Raw genomic sequence first — 26324 nt, 5'->3', positions numbered from 1 at the left:
ATACGAAGGATCTGTTATTTGATTTTGGAATTGGGGCGAATAATCGAACCATTTGGAGTTGCGAATTTGATTTTGAAAAGCCAATCAGTTGGGTTCGCATATAAAACAGATAAGTTTTGATTTTGGATTAACAATTGGGTTAATTGGTTGGTTTATTGATTGAGGGACGATTCGTGAAGAAAAATGCGAAGTCAAGAAGGACTGTGAAATGTGATTTGTTCAATATTGTAGTCAAATGCAGTTCACGTGTAAAAGCAAAAATGTTCGCATTTGGTAATACAAATCAAAAATGGGTTTCGCATATGAGGTTGTATGGATTGGGGTTAAAGATACGAAGGTGATTATGGTTAATATTCATTTCGTATTTGGTGAGACAAACAACTCAAATGCGAATGAACTAAAAAAAAATAAATGACTGGAACATGCGAAGAAAGAGGGTGAATGAAGAATGTGAATTTTACAGTAGAATGCGAATTGGGGAAGAAAGCTAAGAATTTCGCATTTTTCTTATACAAATTGATTGATTGATTGATTTGTCTTAATTGTTAATTGCGATATATGAAATACTTATCAAGTTAGGGGCAATATGGTCATTTTGAAGTAAAAGAAGCCTTGGTTATTAAATGAATCATACGAAGGATCTGTTATTTGATTTTGGAATTGGGGCGAATAATCGAACGATTTGGAGTTGCGAATTTGATTTTGAAAAGCCAATCAGTTGGGTTCGCATATGAAAACAGATAAGTTTTGATTTTCGATTAGCAATTGGGTTAATTGGGTTATTGATTGAGGGACGATTCGTGAAGAAAAATGCGAAGTCAAGAAGGACTGTGAAATGTGATTTGTTCAATATTGGAGTCAAATGCAGTTCACGTGTAAAAGCAAAAATGTTCGCATTTGGTAATACAAATCAAAATTGGGTTTCGCATATGAGGTTGTATGGATTGGGGTTAAAGATACGAAGGTGATTATGGTTAATATTCATTTCGTATTTGGTGAGACAAACAACTCAAATGCGAATGAACTAAAAAAAAATGACTGGAACATGCGAAGAAAGAGGGTGAATGAAGAATGTGAATTTTACAGTAGAATGCGAATTGGGGAAGAAAGCTAAGAATTTCGCATTTTTCTTATACAAATTGATTGATTGATTGATTTGTCTTAATTGTTAATTGTGATATATGAAATACTTATCAAGTTAGGGACAATATGGTCATTTTGAAGTAAAAGAAGCCTTGGTTATTAAATGAATCATACGAAGGATCTATTATTTGATTTTGGAATTGGGGAGAATAATCGAACGATTTGGAGTTGCGAATTTGATTTTGAAAAGCCAATCAGTTGGGTTCGCATATAAAACAGATAAGTTTTGATTTTGGATTAGCAATTGGGTTAATTGGTTGGTTTATTGATTGAGGGACGATTCGTGAAGAAAAATGCGAAGTCAAGAAGGACTGTGAAATGTGATTTGTTCAATATTGTAGTCAAATGCAGTTCACGTGTAAAAGCAAAAATGTTCGTATTTGGTAATACAAATCAAAAATGGGTTTCGCATATGAGGTTGTATGGACTGGGGTTAAAGATACGAAGGTGATTATGGTTAATATTCATTTCGTATTTGGTGAGACAAACAACTCAAATGCGAATGAACTAAAAAAAAAATGACTGGAACATGCGAAGAAAGAGGGTGAATGAAGAATGTGAATTTTACAGTAGAATGAGAATTGGGGAAGAAAGCTAAGAATTTCGCATTTTCTTATACAAATTGATTGATTGATTGATTTGTCTTAATTGTTAATTGCGATATATGAAATACTTATCAAGTTAGGGGCAATATGGTCATTTTGAAGTAAAAGAAGCCTTGGTTATTAAATGAATCATACGAAGGATCTGTTATTTGATTTTGGAATTGGGGCGAATAATCGAACGATTTGGAGTTGCGAATTTGATTTTGAAAAGCCAATCAGTTGGGTTCGCATATGAAAACAGATAAGTTTTGATTTTCGATTAGCAATTGGGTTAATTGGGTTATTGATTGAGGGACGATTCGTGAAGAAAAATGCGAAGTCAAGAAGGACTGTGAAATGTGATTTGTTCAATATTGGAGTCAAATGCAGTTCACGTGTTATTATGTGTTTAAGTTGATTAGGGGTAAATAAGTTAGTTAATTACAGAGATAGTGTAAATACAGAAGTACATTTAGGTAAAATAAAATGGTATGTCAAATAAATTGATATGTAAAATGAAACATATAAGTAACTGCATAATTACACATATGAATGTAATTCTTCAAGATTTTGTGGGAATAAAGCAATGTAGTTTAAAATAAGTTGTAGGAAAAACAAAATAACATGGAAAACCAAATTATAGGACTACAAAAAAACCCAATGGTCCGAATGTACTTTCAAGAAACAAAAATGACAACCATGAAATCCCAAAAAAAACATTCAAAACCAAGAAAGATAAAAACGTAAACGGCTTAGGAGTCTATGATGCGAAATCAAAATTAAACACGAAGCAAGATTGTTTGTCGAAGTAAAATGCATTTACTTTTCTTTCTTGGGTACCAAAAGAGGAGTTGGTTGTTCATCTGGTGGTGACAGTTTAGGATTTTTAAAAGTAGACAAATTCTCCATTTCATCAATATCTATGCATGTAGCAAGGTTTCTTTTCAACTCAATTGGTGTAGAAATGAATTTTATAGGACTTGTTGCAGTTGACTTGTCCCTAGCACATGGAGTTAAATTTTCACCGGTCTGTGAAAAAGAATCCTAAAAAAATATTTAGTTAGTTGTTATAAATTAAAACAAAATATTTGAGAAATATATTTTAAAAACTAAAACCTTGAGAAATTTATTGTTTAGATTATAAAAAAATTCGCCAAAAAGAAAGTAAATTGCCATTTTACTAATAATGTATAAAGAAAACATATATTTGTTCTAATTACCTACCTGTCTGTATTCTTAAAGTATTTGTGAGAAAACTGATTTTGATTATTATTAAAGTATTTGTGAGAAAACTGATGATTTTAAAACTTGAATAGAAAACTACTGACATCTACTTTTCACATGATGTTAACATAACATTAAGATCATTTTTTTTATAAAATATAACACGTGTTTCCCTTTTTTTACACTAAAGAATCAATGTTTTTTGTACTTGTGAACATGATTATGCGATTTTTATCTTTTACACTAAAGAATCGATGTTTTTTTACTTGTAAACATATGTATCAAAAACTTTTCTCTTATACATAACAGGGAAAAAAACAAAATATAAAACTGATGAAACAGAAAAGGTAAAGAACAGTGTAGTTTTGCTGACCTGATGATGAATATGTCACCTCTGAAATGTAACCTAACGATGAATATGTGATCTCTGAAATCGTATTGAATAAATCACGTTAACAGGAATCGTATTGACTTCTCAAGTTGTATTGAAATATATCATCTATGCGTAAACTGATTGCCTGATTTTTAGGGATTGACACTATATGGAATTTAAATTGATTAGCTGATAATGGAATTTAAAGTGATTAGCTGATTTTTTGGGATGGATATTGCATATTCGACAGAAATCAATTTTAAATTTCCTGATTTACATATTTACTTATTTACTTATTATTTACTTATTCATAATTCATGTTTGCTGATGTAGAAAATGTTTTCGAACAGAAGGGCAAAGTGGGAACTTCACTTATAATATATGAGCGGGAAAACGTAAGGTGGAGAGGCTAAGGGACTGCCAAGTGGCGTTTTCAGTACTGTTTTATTAGTAGAGAATATATATATATATATATATATATATATATATATATATATATATATATATATATATATATATATATATATATATATATATATATATATATAGGAAAAGTGAATATACCTAACAACCTTATATAAGATTAGGTACCTAACTCCATAAAACTATATCGGTTTGTATCATATTTACATTGTAATTGCCTAAGGTTCTTAAACTTCAACCCCATAACTTCATTACTTCCAAAATCTTTGGATTTTCACCAATATTTTTCTTTCACATCACGTATTTGTATTGAATACCGCCTGATAGGTTTCATATCCTACCGCTACAAATGAAATGATGTAGGAGAAATATAATGATGAATTTCCAAATTTTTTTTGAAGTAAATCAAGTTTATGGATAAAGTATAAGAACCTTGCATGATTGCAATGAAAATTTAATGCAAAATGACCTAGTTTGATGAGGTTAGGTACTTAAGCTTATATAAGATTGTTAGGTATATTCACTTTACTCTATATATATATATATATATATATATATATATATATATATATATATATATATATATATATATATATATATCCTATTTCAATAAGAATAGTTTGTGTTTTTGCAGTTCCATTATATATGCTATCTTGGATCTATTGCTTGATAGTTCTCCTCTTCATAACGATGGTTTATTTTCCGCTCTTTATGTTTTATTTTTCTATGTGGACGATTTTAAAAACACAATGTAAGAGCGTATATATGAAGTTAATCCACTTATATAATTTATACAAGAAATTTGATATTTTTTTACCTTTTTTCCGTGCATATACAGTTAAATACATTGCAAATATCGAGAAGAAACACAGGGAACCTCAAGAAGCAAAAGAAATTTTAAAATTGGTATGTGATGAAATGGACAAGTTAAAAACCAATGATAAACTTCATGATCCTCCATATTACGAAAGACCAGTTCATGAAGCAGCACGTAAAGATGCTTATGAGGTTGTTGATGAGATTTTAATGAGATGCCCCGAAGCAATTCGGTATAAAGATAAAAGTGGGTATGACATCATACAGTTAGCAGTAATGCACCGTTCACAAAATATCTACGAGCTTATCAATATCCTTGGGGAGCGTAGGAATGTTTATAGAACTATCGAAGACTCTTCACAAAACAATATGTTACACTTGGTTGGAAGATTAGCTCCCACTCATAAACTAAAGCTTAGAACTGGTGCAGCACTACAACTACAAAGAGAGCTTCAATGGCATGAGGTATGAATTGTAGGACTGGAATTATATATTGTTGTTTAGTTAACCAGTTAAATAATTCTATATAGGTGGTGAAGAATATGGTATCTCCAGCATACATTACTAAAGAAAACATTTTTAATGAGACACCGGATATGGTATTCACAAAGGAACACAAACATTTGGTGAAGGAAGGAGAACAGTGGATGAAAGTCGTAGCAGAATCATGCAGCATCACTGCAGCACTGATTGCAACAATCGTATTTGCAGCAGCAATTACAGTACCAGGTGGAAGCAAGCAAGACACAGGCATCCCTGTGTTTACAGAAAATGTTGCCTTCACAGTCTTCGCCGTAGCAGACGCAATCTCACTATTTGCATCGAGTACATCATTACTAGTGTTCCAGTCCATCCTCACTGGCCGTTTTTCTGAGCAAGATTTTCAAACCAGTTTGCCAAACCGATTGATTCTTGGTCTCTGCAGCTTAATGATATCAACAACTGCCATGATGGTGGCCTTCAGCGCGACCCTGTTCTTTGTCTTTTGTCATGGTAAACGATGGATGCTTGCTCCGATATGTGTACTAGCGTTCCTTCCGATTCTATCTTTTGCGACTTTTCAATTACCCTTGATGGTAGATCTCATCTACTCCACATACGGCTACTACGAGTACATCTCTAAAATGGTAAGGAACAAAAACAGACCTAGATTACTTCCGTATGGCATCCGACTGTTTTTTGGCTAGTCAAATAAGTGACTGCATGCACATGCATCTTCAAATTACGTACCTATATATTTTACGTCATTTTCCCAAAGATATGTTAGGGTAAAACAATTAATCATAAATTATTTCCTATATGTCATTGTGGTCAAGAACAAGAACTACATTCCAGTTTGCGTTTAATATAAGTGTTGTTGTAAACATAATACACCTACCGTCAACCTCTTTAATTTGTCGAGCTGACTACTTTTTTCTTCATGTGCTAATGTGACTGCTGCTATATACAAAGAAAATTTGAATGTGCTAATGTGATTGCTGATATATATATATATATATATATATATATATATATATATATATATATATATATATATATATATATATATATATATATATATATATATATATATATATATATATATATATATATATATATATATATATATATATATATATATATAAAGAGAGAGAAAGAGTTAGGTTCATATATAAACCTTAATTATTGTGTGAATGTGTGAACCAGTGAGAATTTAGAAAAACAATAAATGATTAATTAAATAAGTAAAAGGTAATTTTGGAAGTTTAAATATAATTATTTACTAACCAAAAAAACAAGTCGTATATTTTCCTTAAATCATGATTTCGGTTACAAGCATGCAAGAGTACTAATTATTTTTTTTGTTATTTATTAACTACTGTTTTTGATTGTATAGACCATGTTAAATTATTCTTCAAACCATTTGCAGTTAATTTTTTTTCCAAGAATATTAATATTATTCTTAAAGAATATTAGTTGTGGTCACTGTTAATGGATATTGATCCAAAAAAGTTGTAACATAAAGAATTTTAGGCCTTGTATTCTTCAAGAATTATTGAATTCTCAAAGAATTCTTCAATTATAACTAAGTAATCATGTTACAGACTTTTTTATTCAAACTATTATTTTCGATAATATATGTTGTACTATACCATATTCTTAAAGAATACACAAACAATAATAAACAAAATTAAAATACAATAACGAAGGTTATGACTTTAGGATACATGATATTAATATGTGAACTACAATTATTATGTGAATGTATGAAACGTTCTTATCCACTTGATTAAAAAAGATGAAAGGTTATGACTTTAGGATACATGATATTAATATGGGATAGTATATACCATATCATTACACTTAATTAATTATAAGAATAAATTAGTCAAATGTCATAACAATAATTAATAATTTATGGAAAATGAGTGTATTAATGAATGCAATTTGAATTAGATTTCAAAAAATCAAACTAAGTATTTTTACATTTTAAATTAACTACTATATCCTTCGATATCATTGTTGGTACCGTCTACATTTTTTTTTAATTTGATTCTAGTTTGTTGTTTATGAATTTTTTAAGAATATATTGTATAAGAAACTCAGAATATTGAAATTTTTTTTTGAAGAATGCATTGATTCTTTTGGTTGATTTATTGATTATTTTTTATATATTCTTCAAGAATACAAATTAATACTTTTGAAAATTAACTTTCCTAACCGATTTCTTGGAGATTGTTATGAACTTTTTCTAGAGGACACAATTAAATATTTATTTTTATCATTTTCATTCTTCAGATTTTTATTTTTATCATTTTCATTCTTGAAGAATAAAGCACGGATTACAAGTTCATAACTAACATTCTTTAATAATAAAATTAACATTCTTGAAAAAAAAAAAGGCATTCTTAAAGAATTTGATATAATAAATCTTGCATATTGGATGTTCTTTAAGAACACATTCATTCTTTTGGTTAATTTTGTTGATTATTGTATCAGCATTCTTTTAAAATTAAACATTCTTAAATAATTCAAGTTCTATAAAGAGATTTTATATGAATTAAACATTATTAAAGATTATGACTGAATATATTATAAATGATAAGAATATTCTTACTGCACAATTGATAGATTCTATTGAGAATCATATAAAAATTATTACAAGTTAAAATATAATATGTTGTTTCATTCTATAAAATTAGTAATACATGCTCAAAGAATAAGATTTCTTTGTGATCTCCATTTTGAAAGAATATCACAACAAAAAATGGAAAAACTCAATAACGACTTTTATTTCTCTTTTTCTTTGAATAACTTAGAAATGACTAGAAAACTAATTAATAATGACTAGAAAAATAATTAATAAGCATTATGAATGAATATGTATCTTTTAAATAATTTCGTATTATGCATTCTTAGATTATCATATTATGCATTCTTAAAGAATTTGGATAGCAACCATTCCTTTTGATTATCGAATTGCAGATCCTTAAAAGCTATTAATCCAATTTGTGCATGTTGTTCTCAAGAATAGAAGATTTAAGTGTGACTTGGTTTCACCCTGTTACACAAATCAATGCAACGACCAAAACAAATATAACATATTATAAGGATATAATTTCACTTCCATAATTAGAGACTTAGTTTCCATAACAATAGGCTTACAATTTTAGTATGTAATTAATTAGTTAATGAAATTTATTATAGGAAATGATTGGTTAAGAATTTGTCATACATTCACACAATAATTATAGGTTATATATGATCCTAACTCTCTCTCTCTCTCTCTCTCTATATATATATATATATATATATATATATATATATATATATATATATATATATGGCTAGGTTATAATGTGAATGGACAACTATTGTGTGCACGTGTGGATAATGTCATTTTATGAAAATTACTAAGAGAACTATACGTTCAATCTCACAGAACTATTGTTATTTTAATGGATTATCACAAATTCTAATTCATTTTTGTTCTCATGCATCATTTTTTATTTTTTTGAATTCTTATAGAATACATCTCAATAAACATCCTAATAACATTCTGACAGAATGAGAATACTTAAAAAAAAAATGTATAATAACCTTATATACGATTTGATTAGTGAAAATGTTTAATCATTACAATAATTATATAAGATTAAACATATTCATATTATCAAACAACATATTTTCTTTGTCATTCTCACAGAATAGCATTATCCACACGTCCACATAGTAGATGTCAATCCATATTTGAACCTAGCTCTGTGTGTGTGTGTGTGTGTGTGTGTATATATATATATCATGGTTGTAAAAATCGGTCAAGGCAGCCGATTAATCGGTGCCTAGACGCTTGGCGGCCTCTAACTACCTACGAATAGGGGTTAGAGGGTGAAGCTAGGCGGAATTGGTCAATATCGGTCAAAACCGGCCCAACTCGGACCTAATCAATCCAAAATACTTTAAAAGACCCACTAACTTATGGAACCGGCTTGCCAAAAGCATAAATGTGTTTTTTTTCGTAAGGAGGATTCCCTTTATATAGAGTATGTTTTCCCTGATAGAATGTTCCAGCTTCGATGTGGGATGCTCAAACTTTTACTCTTTCATATATGTTCTTTACATCTCGTTCTTCCCCCAATTTTCTTGATGGATCGTCTCCTCCCCTGTTCTACTACTCCTCCCCTGATGAAGTATCGGACCCCATCAACAATAAATAATCGCTTAATCTGGAATCAATAATCATCTTCTGCCACGATTTCTCAAGTATCAATTTTCTTGATGGGTCTGTCCTTTTCCAGGGAGGAGTTCATGTTTGGATTCAGGTGTCCATAGAAAAGATATAAGTAGGGTATGAGGCCCTTTTCAGTGGTGCTTTCCGAATTGTAGGTTCGAGCTATGTGTGAATGAAGAGCGATTTCAAGGGTGAAATCAAGTTAAGTGGGGGAGAGTTGTAACATTCAGATTTCCAGGTATCATAATTTAAGTATTTATTTTTAAGTTAGGAAGAGGGGATCGATGAGTTGATGTGTAAACTCATCGAGTAGGATCGCGACTGATGACTCAGATTAATGAATAGACTCGATGACCCGGTGAGTCGAGTCGACTAGCCCACGATGTGGACAGAAACCCTAAATCTTTGGGCATGTGCCCTATTTAAGGAACCTTATGGCCTTCATTGGAGGCCACACACACACTTGAGAGACCCTAATAAACCAGAGATCATAGAGAGTGAGGGAAGGAGCTAATTACACCACCATAGTGCATTCTTGCAAGGAAGGAAGGGAGATTCAAGCTAGGCTACTTAGAGGGGCTCAGAACTTCTTATATTTCATCAAAGGCTTCTGTTTGAGGTAAGAATCCATGCCTATTTTCGTGTATATAGTAGATCTCATGAATCTAGGGTTTCTTTACCCCTTTTGTTGAGATTATGGAGCATGGGGAGTCCCATTGTGGCATATGACATTAGATCTGGACCTTGATAGGTCCAGGGAGTCCCAATCATCTAGCTTTATGCAGTCTCATTGGATTTTTGAGTCTAGGTTGTCATTTTAAGGGCTATTTCTTCAAATAGAGCTTGATGTGTGGTGCATGGACATAAAGATTGAACCTTTACGTGACTTTTGGGTGCTAGAAGGCCATATCTATAAGTTAGAGAAACAGATCTGACCTCAAAAGCTCAAATGAGTGTTGCCATGGAGGAAACTCGTCGAGTCCATAAGAGGACTCGACGAGTCGCATCGGGTTGCCCCACGATTCGTGATCAGTGGTAACCCGTCGAGTGAAAGGTTAACTCGATGAGTCGAGTGAGGCCTTAGGAGGATTCAGAGGACACACATGGACTCGCCGAGTCACCCAAGTGTACTCGACGAGTTTAGTCAAAGTTTTTCCGTTGACTGGAGTTGACATATTTTAATCTTGGGGGTTTGGTCAAACTGATTCATGAGAGGCCATGGTAGGGTAGAATGGTCTTCTACCCATTCTTTAGAGATGAGAACATGAGGAGAGTATTGATTAGAGATATTATCATTTTAATAGGCAGAGGCTAGGTCAGGGATATCGAGCACGAGAGTTTACTAGACATCATACGAGGTGAGTCTTCTCACTATACATTACCCAGAGTGGTATCTATATGCAAATCGGAGGGTCTTATGTGTTATGTGTGTGTTTGAGATTATGTGCATTGTGATATATGTACGCTATGTGTTATATAGAACGGACCGGAGGGTCCAACAACTTACGAGGCCAGAGGGTCCTCGAGTAGACCAGACCGGAGGGTCCAACGATTTAGACCGGATTGGAGGGTCCAACGAGCTAGACTGGACTGGAGGGTCCAACGAGCTACGGGACTGGAGGGTCCCGTTGAGACACATTGACCGGAGGGTCATACCGAGTTATAGCCTTGAGTGGCTTATGTGTTGTATGTGGTATTTTGGGGAACTCACTAAGCATTTATGCTTACCGTGTTATGTGATATGTGTTTCAGGTACTACCGAGGATCGCAGGAAGGCGCCGACATCATTTGTACTCACTGGCAGAGGATTATGTTTTTTTATTCAGGGATATGTTTTATTGTTATGACATTGGATACACATGAGATTTTGAGAATATTATATGAGTTTTATTGTGTTTGAAAAATGAAAAATTGTTTAAAAATTTACGTCGTTACAAGTACTTGTATTCAGATGGCCCAACAAGACCCCAAGCATCTAAGCCCAATGGAAAGGTCCACACTTGAAGCCCAATAAGCGAAGCCCAAACGGACTGAGTACGTGGGGCGTACTCAGCTGTACGCTAAGTGTACACGCTAAATGGCTTGTACGCGGCACGAGCAGACTTCTACACCCAACATATTCACCCATTGAGCCCTAAAGTCACTTTTGACCATTAATCCATTAAGACATTTTCCCAAAGTGTAGATCTGACTTCCCTGAGCTAGATTATCACGTAAAGTTGCTAACTTTACGTTCATGCATGGCTAAATGAAGCTCTTAAGCTTAAAAGGGAGTAAATAAGTGACTTAATGCATGCATGTGACCAAAAATCCCATAAAGCTTGCACCTTTAAGCTTAAGGAGTCCATAATAAGCTCATATCTAAAATAATAAGTCCTTAAAACATCTTAACTCTTCAATCAACCCAAAAGGGACCAAAAGCATAAAAAATAAATCCAGAATGAGATCTAAACATTTACAATCCAATATATGAATTTGTTACCTTAAAAAGGTTGCAACAAGGGTAATGATTCTGGATCTATAACCTTCTCACCAAGCCAAGCACCTTTAATCTTCTTAACTTCCTTCACAATGCGCAAAACAACCATCGAATCTTCTTAAGGACTCAAATGTACATCAATGGAGGCTAAAGGGTCGATTTAGGGGTTTTAGGGCAATGAAAGTTGGTAAAGAGACCAGCCCTTAAGACTTTAGGTTCTTATATAGGGTGCAACACCCTAGATTAGGGTTTCATTAAATCTTAGGTACGCCTCGCGTACATAGATGTATGCCCCGTGTACGTTCCTTGAGTCCCGATCAAAACCTCGCATCAGTACGTTAAGCGTACCGTGTGGTACGCCCCGCATACTACCCAGGGGCCAAAAGTGAAACATTTAAATATTAAAGGGACATAATGAAACATACCAATATCCAAATGTTACAGAGACGGTAGAGAGGGATGCAAGAAGAGGGAAGAGGGCTACTGGAGAAGAATGTCGTGGGAAGGAACATCGGCTGAAGGGACAATCTCCGGAGAAGAATCGAGGGAAAAGAACGCACAAATCAAAAAAGGCAGAGGGAGGATCACTTTATATGGGTTAAAATTAGCAGTGACACCAAAAAATTGAAGGATTTATTCACGGTTCCTTTTTCATGGTTTTCGCGATGACATCATCTCCCTTAAGAGTATCACCGCTATTGGTCATTCACAATTAACATTAAACCTTACCTGTTGGATATAATGAAGGTTACTTCGCTAATGGTTACATTTCTTTTTGTGCAATCCAGATTACAATTAGTCAATTAACATATCCTATTAAGATAGATAATTTTATATCTAATCTATTTTAATCCTATTCATGTTTAACAAATTCTTTATAATCTTTTTTATAAAAAAAATGTTTATCAACTATTTCACATAGGATTTAACTTAAAAAGTTAATACCATTAATGAAAAGGACCTTCAGTGTCAATTTTTTTTGGGAAGAGATCTCCATTGTTCATTTGAAATGTGAGAAAAATCCCTTTTGTATAAAATTTCATAAAAGACATGTAGTAGTCTTTTTAAAAACTACAAACACCAAATATGGAATTTTGTCTTATTTTATATGAACTAGGATTTGTGGAGGTTGGCGATTGTGCATCATCTTTGGTGGTGCTGCAACGTTAACGAGGATGGCGAGGTGGTGTAAACAGGCACAAGACGATGGAAGGGCAGATGGGTCGTGTTTGGCAGGCGTTTCCAGAGCAATTGACATACCTGAGGAGAATGTTCGAATAAAAAATAAGTAGGATGCACCCAGTTCAAGAGTAAAGATTTTTGTATTCAAAAGGTCAGAGTTGAATTTATAAGAATTGGTACCGGTATGATAACATACTGAGGAAAAAGGAAATAACGATGAAACGAAACTGGGGAAAGGAAAATTTGAAACTTGTTCGATCTTTCTTCTTTCCCTAGTTTATACCACCCAAAAACCACATCGGAAATAGTGATCAAGTCTGAAGTGAATAAAAAAAATTTGAGTTCAAGGCCTTTACCTAGAATGTCTGGATCTAAGTGATGTGAATTGTTATCGAGATTTAGAATGCAATTATGATTTGTATGAATGAAAAGTAAGAACACAAGAAGTAAATATTAATAAGATCTTATATTGATGAAGAAACTGATTACAATAAGCAGAGAGAAAAAGTGTTCGTTCTACTTCTAACCTTAGTCCCTATTTATAGGAAACCTGAGTGTACAAAAAATATACTAAGTCATAAACTGTAAGCTTCGCACAAAAGAAGACTTAGTAAAATAACTAACATGCGAAACAAAACAAACAACCATTTCGACTTTTACAACTTTTATTCTCTACAATCTCCCCTTTGTAAACAGTCGAAACTATTCAGTATGTGAGACGTTGAATAGATGAGTTCATTGTTCTTTGGATTTCAGAATACCAAGTAATAATCTTTTTAAGCTCCTTCCTGTCTCCTTCATTGTTCTTCGAGCAATTATTCATACGAACTATGAAATTCGTATATTGCAAAGTTGTATATCTTTCAATCTCTGAGACTTTAAACAAAAACTTCTTTGGCTTCCCCTTCGTATCTTTTCCTTCTCGACAACCTTCGCATCTTCAACTTTACTCCTTTTTATTTCTCCCCCTTGCACCCCTGTGAAAGCAGGTGGGGCATTCTTCGGCAATAGAGAAGTAAAGTTGGTAATCGGGGCCAACGCCTTTTGATTTTCTTGCTCCAGAGTATTAACTTTGAGAGTTCAAAATTCCGGAGTAAGAATCGTTTGTTGAGAAGCCTGCGAAACACAACTTTTTAATTCAGTAGCCAACTGAATTAATTTTGAAAATTGCTTTATTCTCTTGATGCTTGGCTTCGATCAATTGAGCAGACGGTTGATAATCAGTGGCAAGCTTAGTAACTGCTTCAACAATAATATCAACACGTTTCTGGACCTCTGAATTTTGTGAATGAAGGTCTTGAATCTCCTTTGCCACTTCAGCCTTTAACTCCTCAATTTTGAAGTTAACATCTTCCCAGACCTTCTTTACATCTTGTACAAAAAGAACATGGTGTTCTTTTGGAACAATTTTTAAATCCTTGATAACACCATTAAAAGATTTGCCTTGAGCTTGAATACGAAGCTCATTATTTTTGTCAGAGTCATCACCTTTCGCAATGATCCGCTTCTCTGCAGCTTTTATCATAGATTCAACCTCCAAGCCCGAGATAGATGACTTTTTACCAGCATCTGCTTGTGATTGAATAATGGCATTCAACTTGAGATTCAGTATTTTAAACTACTTACCTGACATAAGCATATGATAAGGTATTTCCTCCTCTTCTGAATCAAAATGGATGGCTTCAATCATTCTTCCAAAACCACCTCCTTCGGTTTCTTCGTCAGACTGAGCTTGCGAAGGTATAGGTTGTGGTGCTTCAGGTGATTGAGATGGAAACAGTATAGTGAAGGGATGTTTTAAAAGATGATCAAATATGGATGATGTGGTTGTATGAGTATTTGGAAAAGGAAATGGTGGTAACAAAGTAATTGGCTCTCTGATTTGAATATTTTTGATAGGTGTCTCCGTATTAGATACGTTAACAATACTATCAAAAATAAGTTCTTCCTCTTGAATTGAAGTGTGTGTAACAACTTCCAATGGTGTAGATGTGGTAGTCGAAATTTGCGAAATGATTGGAAGAGAAACAGTTACCTTTGTGGAAACAGGTGGAGTTTCGGGAACCACCTCATCTGATGATTCATTTTGAATAATCAGCTTTTGTTTCTTGTATAGCTTCTGGGTAATATGCTTCGCAATGTCTGTGGCTCTTTTTCTTTTTGAGCCAGGAGAAACAGGAACTGGAACATCTCTAAAAATTGCTTCTTTACTACTCACCTCAGTTTTGCGAATAGTTGGTGAAGTAGTTGGCGTTTGTGATAATTTGCGAAGCTTCTTTAATACCCCTGATTTTGTTGGGATTGTTTCCTTCGTCTTGGTAGGAGAAACCACCTCTTTCTCATCCCCTTCATCCTTTGCCACTTTGGAAGATTCTTATTTGGCTTTCTTTTGAGTTTGCTTCTTTTTCTTTGAAGATTCATCAGTAACTTCAAGCAACACTCCAGTTCGCACATTATGATCAAATGTTTTCATGTAACGAACCAAGACTTTATGAGTAGGTGAAACTTTGCGAAGCATCGCATTAGGAATTCTTGCGACACTCGTGAAGATATTTTCATCATCTTCAACAACCTTTGGAAATTGGTACAAAGACAATTCTGCAACTTCTCCGTCTTCAGGAACATGAATTCCTTCTTTTTTCGTATACTTTCTCCAAAATTAAGCTCCAGTACCTGGCACAAGAAATACCCTTCTCAACACTTGTATTTTCAAGACTTTTGTTGAACTCCTTCCAAAGCTGAGTTCCATAATCCACACTCAAATCGTAGTAAAGACCCATCACCATAGCATAAACCTCCATCCTTCCCCTGTCTAAGCCAACACTCCTCCCAGTCAAACTCCTGAGAAATATGCCGAATAAGAAGTTCCAGATGCACGATAGGCTTGATTTTCTGAAATCACTTATCTTTTCAAGAGTGGGTTGATGACCCATCTCATTGAACATAAAGATAATCTGTGAATTTGTTGGCTTAAAGAACAGTGGGTTATTTGGAATGTTCAAGAAGTTGATGAACATATTCTTGGTAAGACGAACTGTCTTGTTGTTCACAAGATTGAAGGTTTTACATCAGTAGTATAATTGTATGACGCAGTTGATGCCGCCATGACAACCAAGACATTGGAACAGAGAAAGAATTGAACATTGCAGTAGATAAAGGTGACCTTTTTAGAGCAACTACCAACATCTTCAGTTCTTCAGGGTAAGATGAAACAGTAGGATCAACTTGGTAGTTTATGCTTTGAATCTTCATAAGGGATTGTGAAACAACTTCTTCTGTGTTCGATTGAGTAGCAGCCATTGTTAGGGTTTGAAGAAAAGAAAGAATCAGAGAATTTAGGAATTTTTGTGTTTGATCGCGTAACCGTATAATACCCACTTTAACCCCCTTTTATACATAACCCTGATTGATTTGAATTTGAAGCGGTATGCATTTAATGATATCCGACGTGGCACCTTGCAAATCGGACCATTACTGCAAAAAGTTAGCCATGTGTGAAAAATCACATGTTACATCACCTAGAAAACCGTGCAGAATACCATTCGTCATGTATACACAGCCTGTCAATATTCCCTTTATTGAAATGTAACCGTTGGAGCCCTTCGCATGGAGGCAAGGCTCTTTCACTTCTGGGATGAAAAGCGAAGTTATATGCCAAACTTGCAAAATCTTCAGTCTAAGTTGGTATTACTTAGAACCTCAAGGATTTCGTGAGTGCAGTGTTCCAAAGAAATAAGATAAGAATCAAGATAATTTTTTTTTTGGAATTTTGTGATGTTAAAAATGCACTTTGACACAAAAGCAGTTAAACCCCAGGCAAAGTTTGCTTCGTTAATCATCAATAAAGATGATCAACAGCTTGTGTATGTTCCTGTGAATTACAATCGAATACTTTTTGATAAGTATCAAAGGGCTTCTTTTTAAAATGGATTCTTGGGTTAGTTTAAAATTTCGTTACATTTCATCCTAAACATAAGGTGATTAATTGTAACAGAAATTACTTATATGACCAGTGTAGTCAGTGACAAGTCAGCTTTTAAAATATTTATCATGACTAGAACATGCAAATAAAACTCACACGGAAATCATATTCATAAAAAAATTAATGAATTGGATACTGTTGGATAACAAACATCGTGGGTTGCGAAAGTTTGATCAAGACCACGCATGCGAAATTAATATGATTTGGAGTTTCAAATTTTTGGTACTGAAACAAAAGTTTCGTCAATATCTGGAACAATGTTCCCCGTCAATTCCTTAAGTTGTTAGATGTTTGGGTTTTACCTTCATCACAGACTCATGATGTCAGATCATTAACACATAATTTTTGTATATCTAGGTCTTGATTGGTTTGATCAGAGACCTCTCGGACATACGTCTTTGTGTGTGCTTTTGTGTTAAGAATTTTGTGATGAAAAAGATTGGCTATAAGATCGAATGTACCTCTGTTATTTGTGGACCAAACAGAAAACTCTTTTTCTCATATGAGAAGAGTAAGGTATCTCTTGTGACTACTGCGAATACAAGCCTAATTGGGAAGAAATTTTCATGAGATAATTTCATTAAGTCTTTCACTTCTCATACATAGAGTCATATGAGGCTTGGGTCAACATGTTGCAGCATGCTTCTAGGGACATCCTAACCAATACAAAGTTGAAAGAAATGATACCTTCCCATAAAAACATATATCAGCATGACCTATTCGCATTCTGCTCTTGAAAAAAACTAAAAACACACAAAACTTTGTTGTGTGATGTGAGGATGCAAAGCAATGTGAAGCCTCTTAATGCACAGTAACTTCTGAATGATTTTGTCTCAGAGCTGTTGAATGGACCTTTCATTCTTGTGTTATTGATTTTCAAACTGACTTTTCCATCAATCATTCCCAAACCTGCTAAAATTCTTACAAAAGATTTTTCATCAAGAGTTTTAGTAAAAATATCATAAACTTGTTCAGTGGTTTTCACAAAATGTATTTCAATATTCTCATCTTCCACATGATCTTTGATAAAATGACATCTAAGAGCTATGTGTTTTGTCTTTGAGTGTTGTACTGGATTATGACAAATGTGAATTGCACTTTGAGAATCACAATACAAGGGAATTCTTTTCATGTTTATTGCATAATCACATAGTTGACTCTGAATCCAAATGATTTGCGAAGTGCAAGCAGCAGCTGAAATATATTCAGCCTCAGCAGTTGATATAGCAACACAAGTTTGCTTCTTTGACTGCCAACTCACCAATTTTCCATCCAATAGTTGACATCCACCACTTGTACTTTTTCTATCCAAAGTACATCCTCCAAGATCAGAATCTAAAAAGTCTTAAATGAAGAATCCCGATTTCGCAGGATACCAAAGTCCTAACGAAATTGTTCCTTTAAGATAGCGAAAAATATTTTTCACTGCAGTTAAGTGAGGTTCTCTAGGATTAGCTTGATACCTAGCACAATTACACACAGAAAACATAATATCAGGTCTACTTGCAGTTAAATACAATAAAGACCCTATCATGCTTCGATAAAGTATTAAATCAACAGCAGGAGTATCTAACGAAGGAGTTAGTCTTGTTCCCACTGCCATTGGTACTTTAAGCTTTGTGCTATTTGTCATTCCAAACTTTTCAAGTAGATTCTTTGTATATTTTTCTTGGTTGATTAAAATTCCATTCCTGTTCTGTCTTATATTCAAACCAAGAAAATTGTTAATTTTTCCCATCATACTCATCTCAAATTTACTTTTCATGAGATTTTCAAATTCAGTAGACAATGTTGGGTCAGTTGAGTCAAAAATAATATCATCAACATAAATTTGAACAAGCATAAGATGTCCCCCAACTTTCTTGTGAAATAATGTAGGGTCAACTGATCCTTGTTTAAATTTAGATTGTTTCAAAAAATTGGTAAGTGTTGCGTACCAGGCTCATGGTGCTTGTTTTAACCCATAAACTGCTTTGTCTAAGATGTAGACATGATCATGATGTTCTTCATTTACAAATCCTGGAGGTTGTTCAACATAGACTGTTTCTTCTAGTTCTCCATTTAAGAATGCACACTTAACATCTATTTGAAAAACATCGAAGTCTTTGTGAGCTGCATAAGCTAAAAATATGCGAACTGCTTCGAGTCTTGCAACAGGTGCAAATTTGTCTTCATAGTCTATTCCTTCTTGTTGCGAATATCCTTTAACAACTAGTCTAGCTTTATTCCGAATAATATTGCCATCTTTGTCGGTTTTATTTTTAAAAATCCATTTTAATCCGACAATTGAAACATCAGAAGGTTTAGGAATTAATCTCTAAACCTTATTTCATTCAAATTCAGCCAGTTCAGATTGCATAGCAACAACCCAATCTGAGTGTTCCATAACATTCTTTACTGTCTTTGGCTCTATTTTCGAAATAAAAATATTAAACATACACAACTCTTGATTCGCATTCAGTACCTCATTTTTCGTACGAATTTGAGCTCTTATCAACACACCATCTTGTGGATTCCCAATCACCTGTTCTTTGGGATGATTCCTTATCCATTTCTGAAGTGGTGGATAATCAGGATTAAATTCCAATGGTGCATCTTCATACAAATCTTCATTTTCAGATCCTGCAACAAACAAATTATCATTTAATTCAAGAAATTCATCATTTTCATTAAGATTAATTGTCTCTGTTGCATCATGCTCCCCTCAACATGATGTTCATGTTGAAATTGCGAATGCTCCCCCTCAACTTGATGTTCATGTTGAAATTGCGAATGCTCCCCCTCAACTTGATGATTCATATTTTCATTCTCCCCCTCGAAAGTTTGCTCTCTTTGTGCATTGTTGATTGTATGCTCCCCCTCCATACGAACTTCTGGCACACTTTCGCAAGATATTGACGTTGTAGTTATTGTTGAATCATCAATATGTTTTGAGGATTCTAATGTTTGATTATCAGGAGCATGTACTTCTGCATCAATTGCCCTGTCAGGAGTTCCAAAAATTAAGTCATAATCAAAATCATTGATATTTGAATTGTCAATTTGAGTATCTGAATCAACAAGAATTGATTTATGTTCAAATTTACTATCCGTTTGTTTAATATAGTAATCATCAAAAGTTAAGTTGAAAGTTTCTTCAACCTTTTGTTGTTCTCTTGTTTAACGCTCTGTATGCAACTAAATTTTGCGAATATCCTAAGAATATGCCTTCATCAACTTTAGCTTGGAACTTGGTCAAATTATCTTTTAGATTCATTATAAAACACCTGCAACCAAAAACATGGAAAAATTTTACATTAGGTTTTCGATTGTTAAGTATTTCATATGGACCAACATTGAATCTTCGATGAAAGAATGATCGATTCTAAGTAAAACATGCAGTTAATACTGCTTCAGCCCAAAGATATTGAGGTAAGTTCGCATATGTTAACATGGTTCTGGCGGGTTCGCATAGAGACCTATTTCTTCTTTCAACAACACCATTTTGTTGTGGAGTATATGATGATGAGAAATTATGCGAAATGCCTTTGCCTGTGAGAAAAGAATCCAGTGTTTGATTTGTAAACTCAGAACCATTGTCACTTTTAATTCTGCGAACACTCTTCTTAAGACTCATCTCAATCTTTTTGATAAAATCAATCATCTTCTGAACAACTTCAGATTTTAACCTGAGAAAAAATACGCATGTGAATCGAGAAAAATCATCAATAATAACTAAAATGTACCGCTTTTTATTGACTGTTGCAACAGTCGACGGTCCACATAAGTCAATGTGAAGAAGTTCCAATGGTTCCACGATCTTTGAATCTATCACAATTGGATGATCTTTTCTATATTGTTTTCCTTGTTCGCAAGCTGCACACAAAGTATCATTGTCAAATTTTAGTATTGGTAATCCTCGAACCAAGTCTTCAGTGACAAGTTTATTAATATTGCGAAAATTCAAATGTGACAATTTTCTATGCCAGAGCCAGCTAACATCATTAGAGGCCTTTGATAGTAAACAGACAACAGGTTTGCCCACAATTGGTTTGATGTCTAATGTAAACATATCGCCATATCTTTTGGATTTGAGAAGTACTTCATATGTCTTTGCGTTTGAGATGATACTTCCTTCTTCATTAAACACAACCTGATTTCCAGTACCTACAACAAGTTGCGAAACACTGATCAAGTTATGTTGAAGACCTTCAACATAAGCAACCCTGTTAACTGTGAATTGTCCATTTGTGACTTTTCCATAGCCTTTCACTTGACACTTATGATTATTTCCAAATTTGACTACTCCAGCATTCTCCAAACTTCTATAATCTCGCAAGTTTTCCTTTCTTCAAGTCATGTGACGAGAGCAACCACTATCAATATACCATTTCGCATCATATTGCTCGTCACATATCACCTGCATTTATTGAAAAAATTTTGGAACCCAAAACTTATTGGGTCCATCATTAGTAGTTTTGAACAAATTCCTTGAAATTAAAAACCATGTTTTCACTTTATCTGAGACACTTCCCATTATATCAACATCATCAGATCTAGATATTGAAATATAGTTATTCAACAGTTTTGGATTTCCATTGACTTTCATCTCATCCTTCTCAACATTCGCAACTTTCATAACTGGTTTCATAACTTTCATAATTTAGTAGCAATTAGGGTTCTTTTATGGTGGAGCATAATTGATTGAACTGAAGGCAAAAACAGACATGGATGGAGACAGACAGTTTTATAGAGCAAAACTGTGACAAATGGTGAGGATGAATAAGCTGTAAGAGATGGTGAAAGCGAGATGGATTAGGGATATTACTAGTCGAAGCATCTAGAAAGCGTAGAACAGGACGCGAGTTATGAACAATATCCGAGTTCGATGAACAGTGCCGAGTTATGAACAGTGTCCTACTCGGTACTGTTGCTAAATTCATCCTTTTTTAATACATATATATATATATATATATATATATATATATATATATATATATATATATATATATATATATATATATATATATTAATTATTAGGTAGAATCAGTTTTGGTAGCTATTTAATGCGTATAAAGTTCTCTAATATTGCTTTATGCACACTCAAGATATGTGAGCATTAGTAGCGACAGACGTTGTCGTTAAAAGTCAAGAATGTCACCACTAAAAGCTTTTGCGACGGTCTACCACCGCTAAAAGGTCGCCACTGTTGTCTTGCTGCAAAAGATCCATATGTCGCCGATATTGCCCACCGTCGCTGGCAATGGGTCGCCGGTGATGGGAAGTCACGATTGAGGCAGGTTGGGGCTTTTTAACGGTGAAATTCTAGCGACGAAGACAGAACGAAGCGAATTAAAGAATCGGTGGAGTTGGATTTGGGAAGACAGAGCAAAAAAAGGAAAGAACGAAAGTTCATTATTTGCGCAGACTTTTAGCGGCGACGCAAGCGTATTAACAACGGTGAATTAATTGTGGCGATACGGAGGGAACTTTTGGCACCATCTATTTAGAGTATTAGCGGCGACACCTTCGCTGTCATTGGTGTCGCCACTATTGGGAATGTACGCAACCAGGGTCCAAACCATTGGATTTGCAACAAGATCGACGAGTAGATGTAAAATCAAACTTTCACATGGATCGTGGTTGAAGAGCATTAACGCCGACGCTATTAGCGGCAACATCCACTATTGTGGTTGCATGCATTGTTTTGCCACGTGTATAAATTGGTTAATTATTATAATGACGAGTATTTTATTTTTGTACTACAAGTATATTATTGTTGAAAAATCAAAAATGAAATACACACCCACGTTTTTCAGGCCACCGACATATATAACCCTCTCTCACTATCGACAAGATTCATTAGAATAAAGTAATTAGTGATAAAAAAAAAAAAAAAAGATAAAGCAAAGAGGATGCTATAATCAAGTATTGAATCCAACTTTTATATATATATATATATATATATATATATATATATATATATATATATATATATATATATATATATATATATATATATATATATATATGTGTGTATGTGTGTGTGATATAGATCCGGTAAGAAATTTTTTTTTGTACGAAGGTAAGAATTTTTTTTTCTACATATTTTTTTGACAAACAAAATAAATGAATTACTAGACGAACAAAATAAATGAATCACAAGAAAAAATTCCCAAAAAAACATTTTTTTGATTCATTTTTAAGTAAATTAAGAAAAAAAATCATTTTTATGATAATATTAGTGAATAACAACAAAATCATTATATAAATGAATCATTGAGATGTTTTTTTTTTGAGAATTTTTTCTTGTGAATCATCTTAAAAATAAATCATCTAATGATTCATTTTGTTTGTTCGCGAAAAAAATATGTAGAAAAAAAAAAACTTCTTACCTTCCTATCAAAAATTTCCATCTTATTTGATCTTGACTATATATATATATATATATATATATATATATATATATATATATATATATATATATATATATATATATATAAGCATGAAGAAGGTAACTGCATATCAAACATTATTCATCTGCGTAGGAATTATCATCTGGCAAAATCAAAGTGAGTGAAAAAAGATAAAGCGGAGACTAAACAATGCAAGTATCGAATAAAATATAAAGCTCTTTACACAATATATAAACCATGAAGAAGTTAACTGCATCTACATCATATCTTATACATATCCATTCTCCATTCATATGGAAGAATCAATCCCTTATTTTGGACATCGTTTTGAACAAATACAAAGCCCTTATGTTCGACATCCTTTAGAACAAACACAAGAAGAGCATAAGTACTAATTATATGCATCGATTACTAATGTTTCTAACTTTGTCTCTGTGAAGCTTTCCAGTGCCCGCAATTACCATCTTTGGCAGACACAGATGCTTTGCCTCCTGGAGACTTACAATCTGCATTGCATTGTAGATCTAACAACTACCCGTTCAAGAGCTTTAAGTCCGGAGATGGAGAAACAATATAACAGTCTTGTCAAAGGTTGGATCTTTGCTTCAATCAGTGAAGAGCTACTTGGCACGGTTGTCAATCTTGACTCCGCCAAAGCAGTTTGGGATAAACTGAAATCGTTCTACGATCCAGTTTTGATAAGTTCTCAACAAGGTATGCTGCCAATCTATCTTCTAAACAAATTCTATATTACAAATTATCTCACGCACGTGACCTAGGCACCTAGCTACTCTCTAATTAACACTTTCTTCGACGTAGAAAATGGAATGGTCATTATATGTCAAAAAACATATAGATGATATTTTCCGTTGGAAAAATATATATGTTAATATATAGATGTTTGTGTCCATGTATATTAATATAAATTTCTTAAAGCACATTCCCGTTTGTTTTATAGACATAATGGAACGATAGCCAGCAAAATATTTGTAGTAAATTATCATGCAATGGAGAAACATTATATTAATCAATCTAACCAACATGCATATATGTTTTCCGTTCCAGAGAAAAAAAACATGCATATATACTTGTTTCTTTAATTCATGTAATCTGTTAATTTAGTGATTAGCTTTATTTTGTACCAATTGTGTAAAATCTTTATTTATCACGATTGATGTATATAATTAAAAAGGTTGTTATGGTATTCTTTTAAATAAATTTTTAATACGGTAATGCACATTCAGCTCAAACGAATAAGGAAGCAGAAACAGACACAGAGACAGAAACTAGAGGCCTAGATAAAGGTGAAATACCTTTGGATAGAGCTTATGAATATTTGTTGAAAGTCGACAAAGGTGCTCGTATACCAAAGAGAAGGTCTGCTCCTTCAGAGGGTTCTTTTCACCGTAGTGGAAAATTTGGCGACATCCTTCTTGTAAATGCTATTTATGCAAAGAATTTTGGTGAGTATCAAAATATATATATATATATATATATATATATATATATATATATATATATATATATATATATCATTACTATATATAAAAGCCCTGTTTCTCCGGTGTCATTTATCACAGATTCACGCTATTCTAATACCTCCACGTAACCCAGCCCTCATAACGACACAACTTGCCATTACATCGATTCAATTCTTCTTAACACCGTTTCTTCTTGCGACGGCTCGCCTCCTATATAAACACCTTCCTTTGGTGTGCCGTCTACGGTGCATTAAAAAGTTTCCAAGAACAAAATATTGCTCAACATTTGAAGGACAACGACGCCCTGGATCGGCACACTTGTTTGGAAGGCACTTTGGTTTCTTAGGTATGAGTTTCCTAAATTTTTGGTTCTTTATTTGCTATACCAATGTTCAATAAAACCTGCAAATTTTGCCCTAATGGGAGAAATATTCAGATTATGATATTTAATTAATTTGAAGACTACGGAGTTTCTGATCGTGTCTTCTCTCTTTTTCTTTCCTTTAGTCACTACAAGAATAATCGGCATTAGCGGCGACGCTTTTAGCGGCGACAGCCACCTTTAGCAACGACACATAATTTTCGTGTTATGTGTCGCCGCTAATGCCCATCGACCCCGATCTGCGTCGAAATATGAGGTGAAACCTTAACTCCTTCTTCCTCCTTCAACTCCTTCTTCCTCCATCAGCTCCTTCTTCCCCCTTCTCTTTTCTATGAACTCATTTATATGTAGAATTTGTCTTTTGTATATGTATGTATTTGTGTATTAGATATATATATATATATATATATATATATATATATATATATATATATATATATATATGAGTGTTTTTATATGTGTATTATGTATGTATTTGTGTATTAGTATGTGTATCATGTATGTATATGTATTTTTGTATATGTATGTATATGTTTTTGTATGTGTATTGTGTATGTATGGATATGTTTTTGGTTATATGTTTTTATAAAGTTTTTATAATTTATAACAATTTTTATAATTTTATAAGGTTTGTTTTGTATATGGAAAGAATGTTTAAAAAAAACTAAAAAAAAGAGAAAACTACAATTAGCGGCGACACTTTTAGTGGCGACATGGTATTAGCGGCGACGGTAAGCATTAGCAGCGACAAATTGGGTATTAGCGACGAACCAACAGCGGCGACCCTTTAGCGGCTAATGCCCATCGACCCCGATCCGCGTCGAAATATGAGGTGAAACCTTAACTCCTTCTTCCTCCTTCAACTCCTTCTTCCTCCATCAGCTCCTTCTTCCCCCTTCTCTTTTCTATGAACTCATTTATATGTAGAATTTGTCTTTTGTATATGTATGTATTTGTGTATTAGTGTATATATATATATATATATATATATATATATGAGTGTTTTTATATGTGTATTATGTATGTATTTGTGTATTAGTATGTGTATCATGTATGTATATGTGTTTTTGTATATGTATGTATATGTTTTTGTATGTGTATTGTGTATGTATGGATGTGTTTTTGGTTATATGTTTTTATAAAGTTTTT

At 33.4% G+C, this 26324-nt stretch overlaps 2 protein-coding genes across 3 annotated transcripts; both read left to right on the top strand.

Moving 5' to 3' along the window:
• The first annotated feature begins 4437 nt into the window (after positions 1 to 4437).
• LOC145006971 (uncharacterized) lies at positions 4438 to 5898 on the top strand. The gene is made up of 2 exons (XM_078965981.1): positions 4438 to 5028; positions 5094 to 5898. Exons 1-2 carry the CDS (start codon positions 4438 to 4440, stop codon positions 5748 to 5750), a joined length of 1248 nt encoding a protein of 415 aa, XP_078822107.1. The 3' UTR covers positions 5751 to 5898.
• Positions 5899 to 23587: 17689 nt separating this feature from the next.
• On the top strand, positions 23588 to 25543 carry LOC145005835 (uncharacterized). Of its 2 annotated transcripts, none has more exons than XR_013662691.1 (4): positions 23588 to 24026; positions 24557 to 24775; positions 24893 to 25139; positions 25301 to 25543. XR_013662691.1 is itself a non-coding variant. In XM_078964953.1 (4 exons), the coding sequence occupies exons 1-4, from the start codon at positions 23792 to 23794 to the stop codon at positions 25357 to 25359; spliced, it is 726 nt and encodes a 241-aa protein (XP_078821079.1). In that variant the 5' UTR covers positions 23588 to 23791; the 3' UTR covers positions 25360 to 25543. The 2 variants fall into 2 exon arrangements, 1 of the variants encoding a protein (XP_078821079.1); XM_078964953.1 differs by having other exon boundaries at positions 24927 to 25139.
• The last annotated feature ends 781 nt before the right edge of the window (positions 25544 to 26324 follow it).

Source organism: Lactuca saligna, chromosome 7, assembly GCF_052625555.1.
Source record: "Lactuca saligna cultivar CGN05327 chromosome 7, ASM5262555v1, whole genome shotgun sequence".
In the NCBI taxonomy this organism is placed as follows: domain Eukaryota; kingdom Viridiplantae; phylum Streptophyta; class Magnoliopsida; order Asterales; family Asteraceae; genus Lactuca; species Lactuca saligna.
This window is presented reverse-complemented; position numbering and strand designations above follow the sequence as displayed.

Excerpts from the sequence above, each read along its gene's own strand:
- LOC145005835 (XM_078964953.1), top strand. The coding sequence starts at position 23,792 with ATGCTTTGCCTCCTGGAGACTTACAATCTGCATTGCATTGTAGATCTA. Across the intron at positions 24,027-24,556 it reads TTTGATAAGTTCTCAACAAG|CTCAAACGAATAAGGAAGCA; the intron begins GTATGCTGCCAA and ends ATGCACATTCAG. Across the intron at positions 25,140-25,300 it reads AAGGCACTTTGGTTTCTTAG|TCACTACAAGAATAATCGGC; the intron begins GTATGAGTTTCC and ends TCTTTCCTTTAG.
- LOC145006971 (XM_078965981.1), top strand. The coding sequence starts at position 4,438 with ATGGTTTATTTTCCGCTCTTTATGTTTTATTTTTCTATGTGGACGATT. Across the intron at positions 5,029-5,093 it reads GAGAGCTTCAATGGCATGAG|GTGGTGAAGAATATGGTATC; the intron begins GTATGAATTGTA and ends AATTCTATATAG.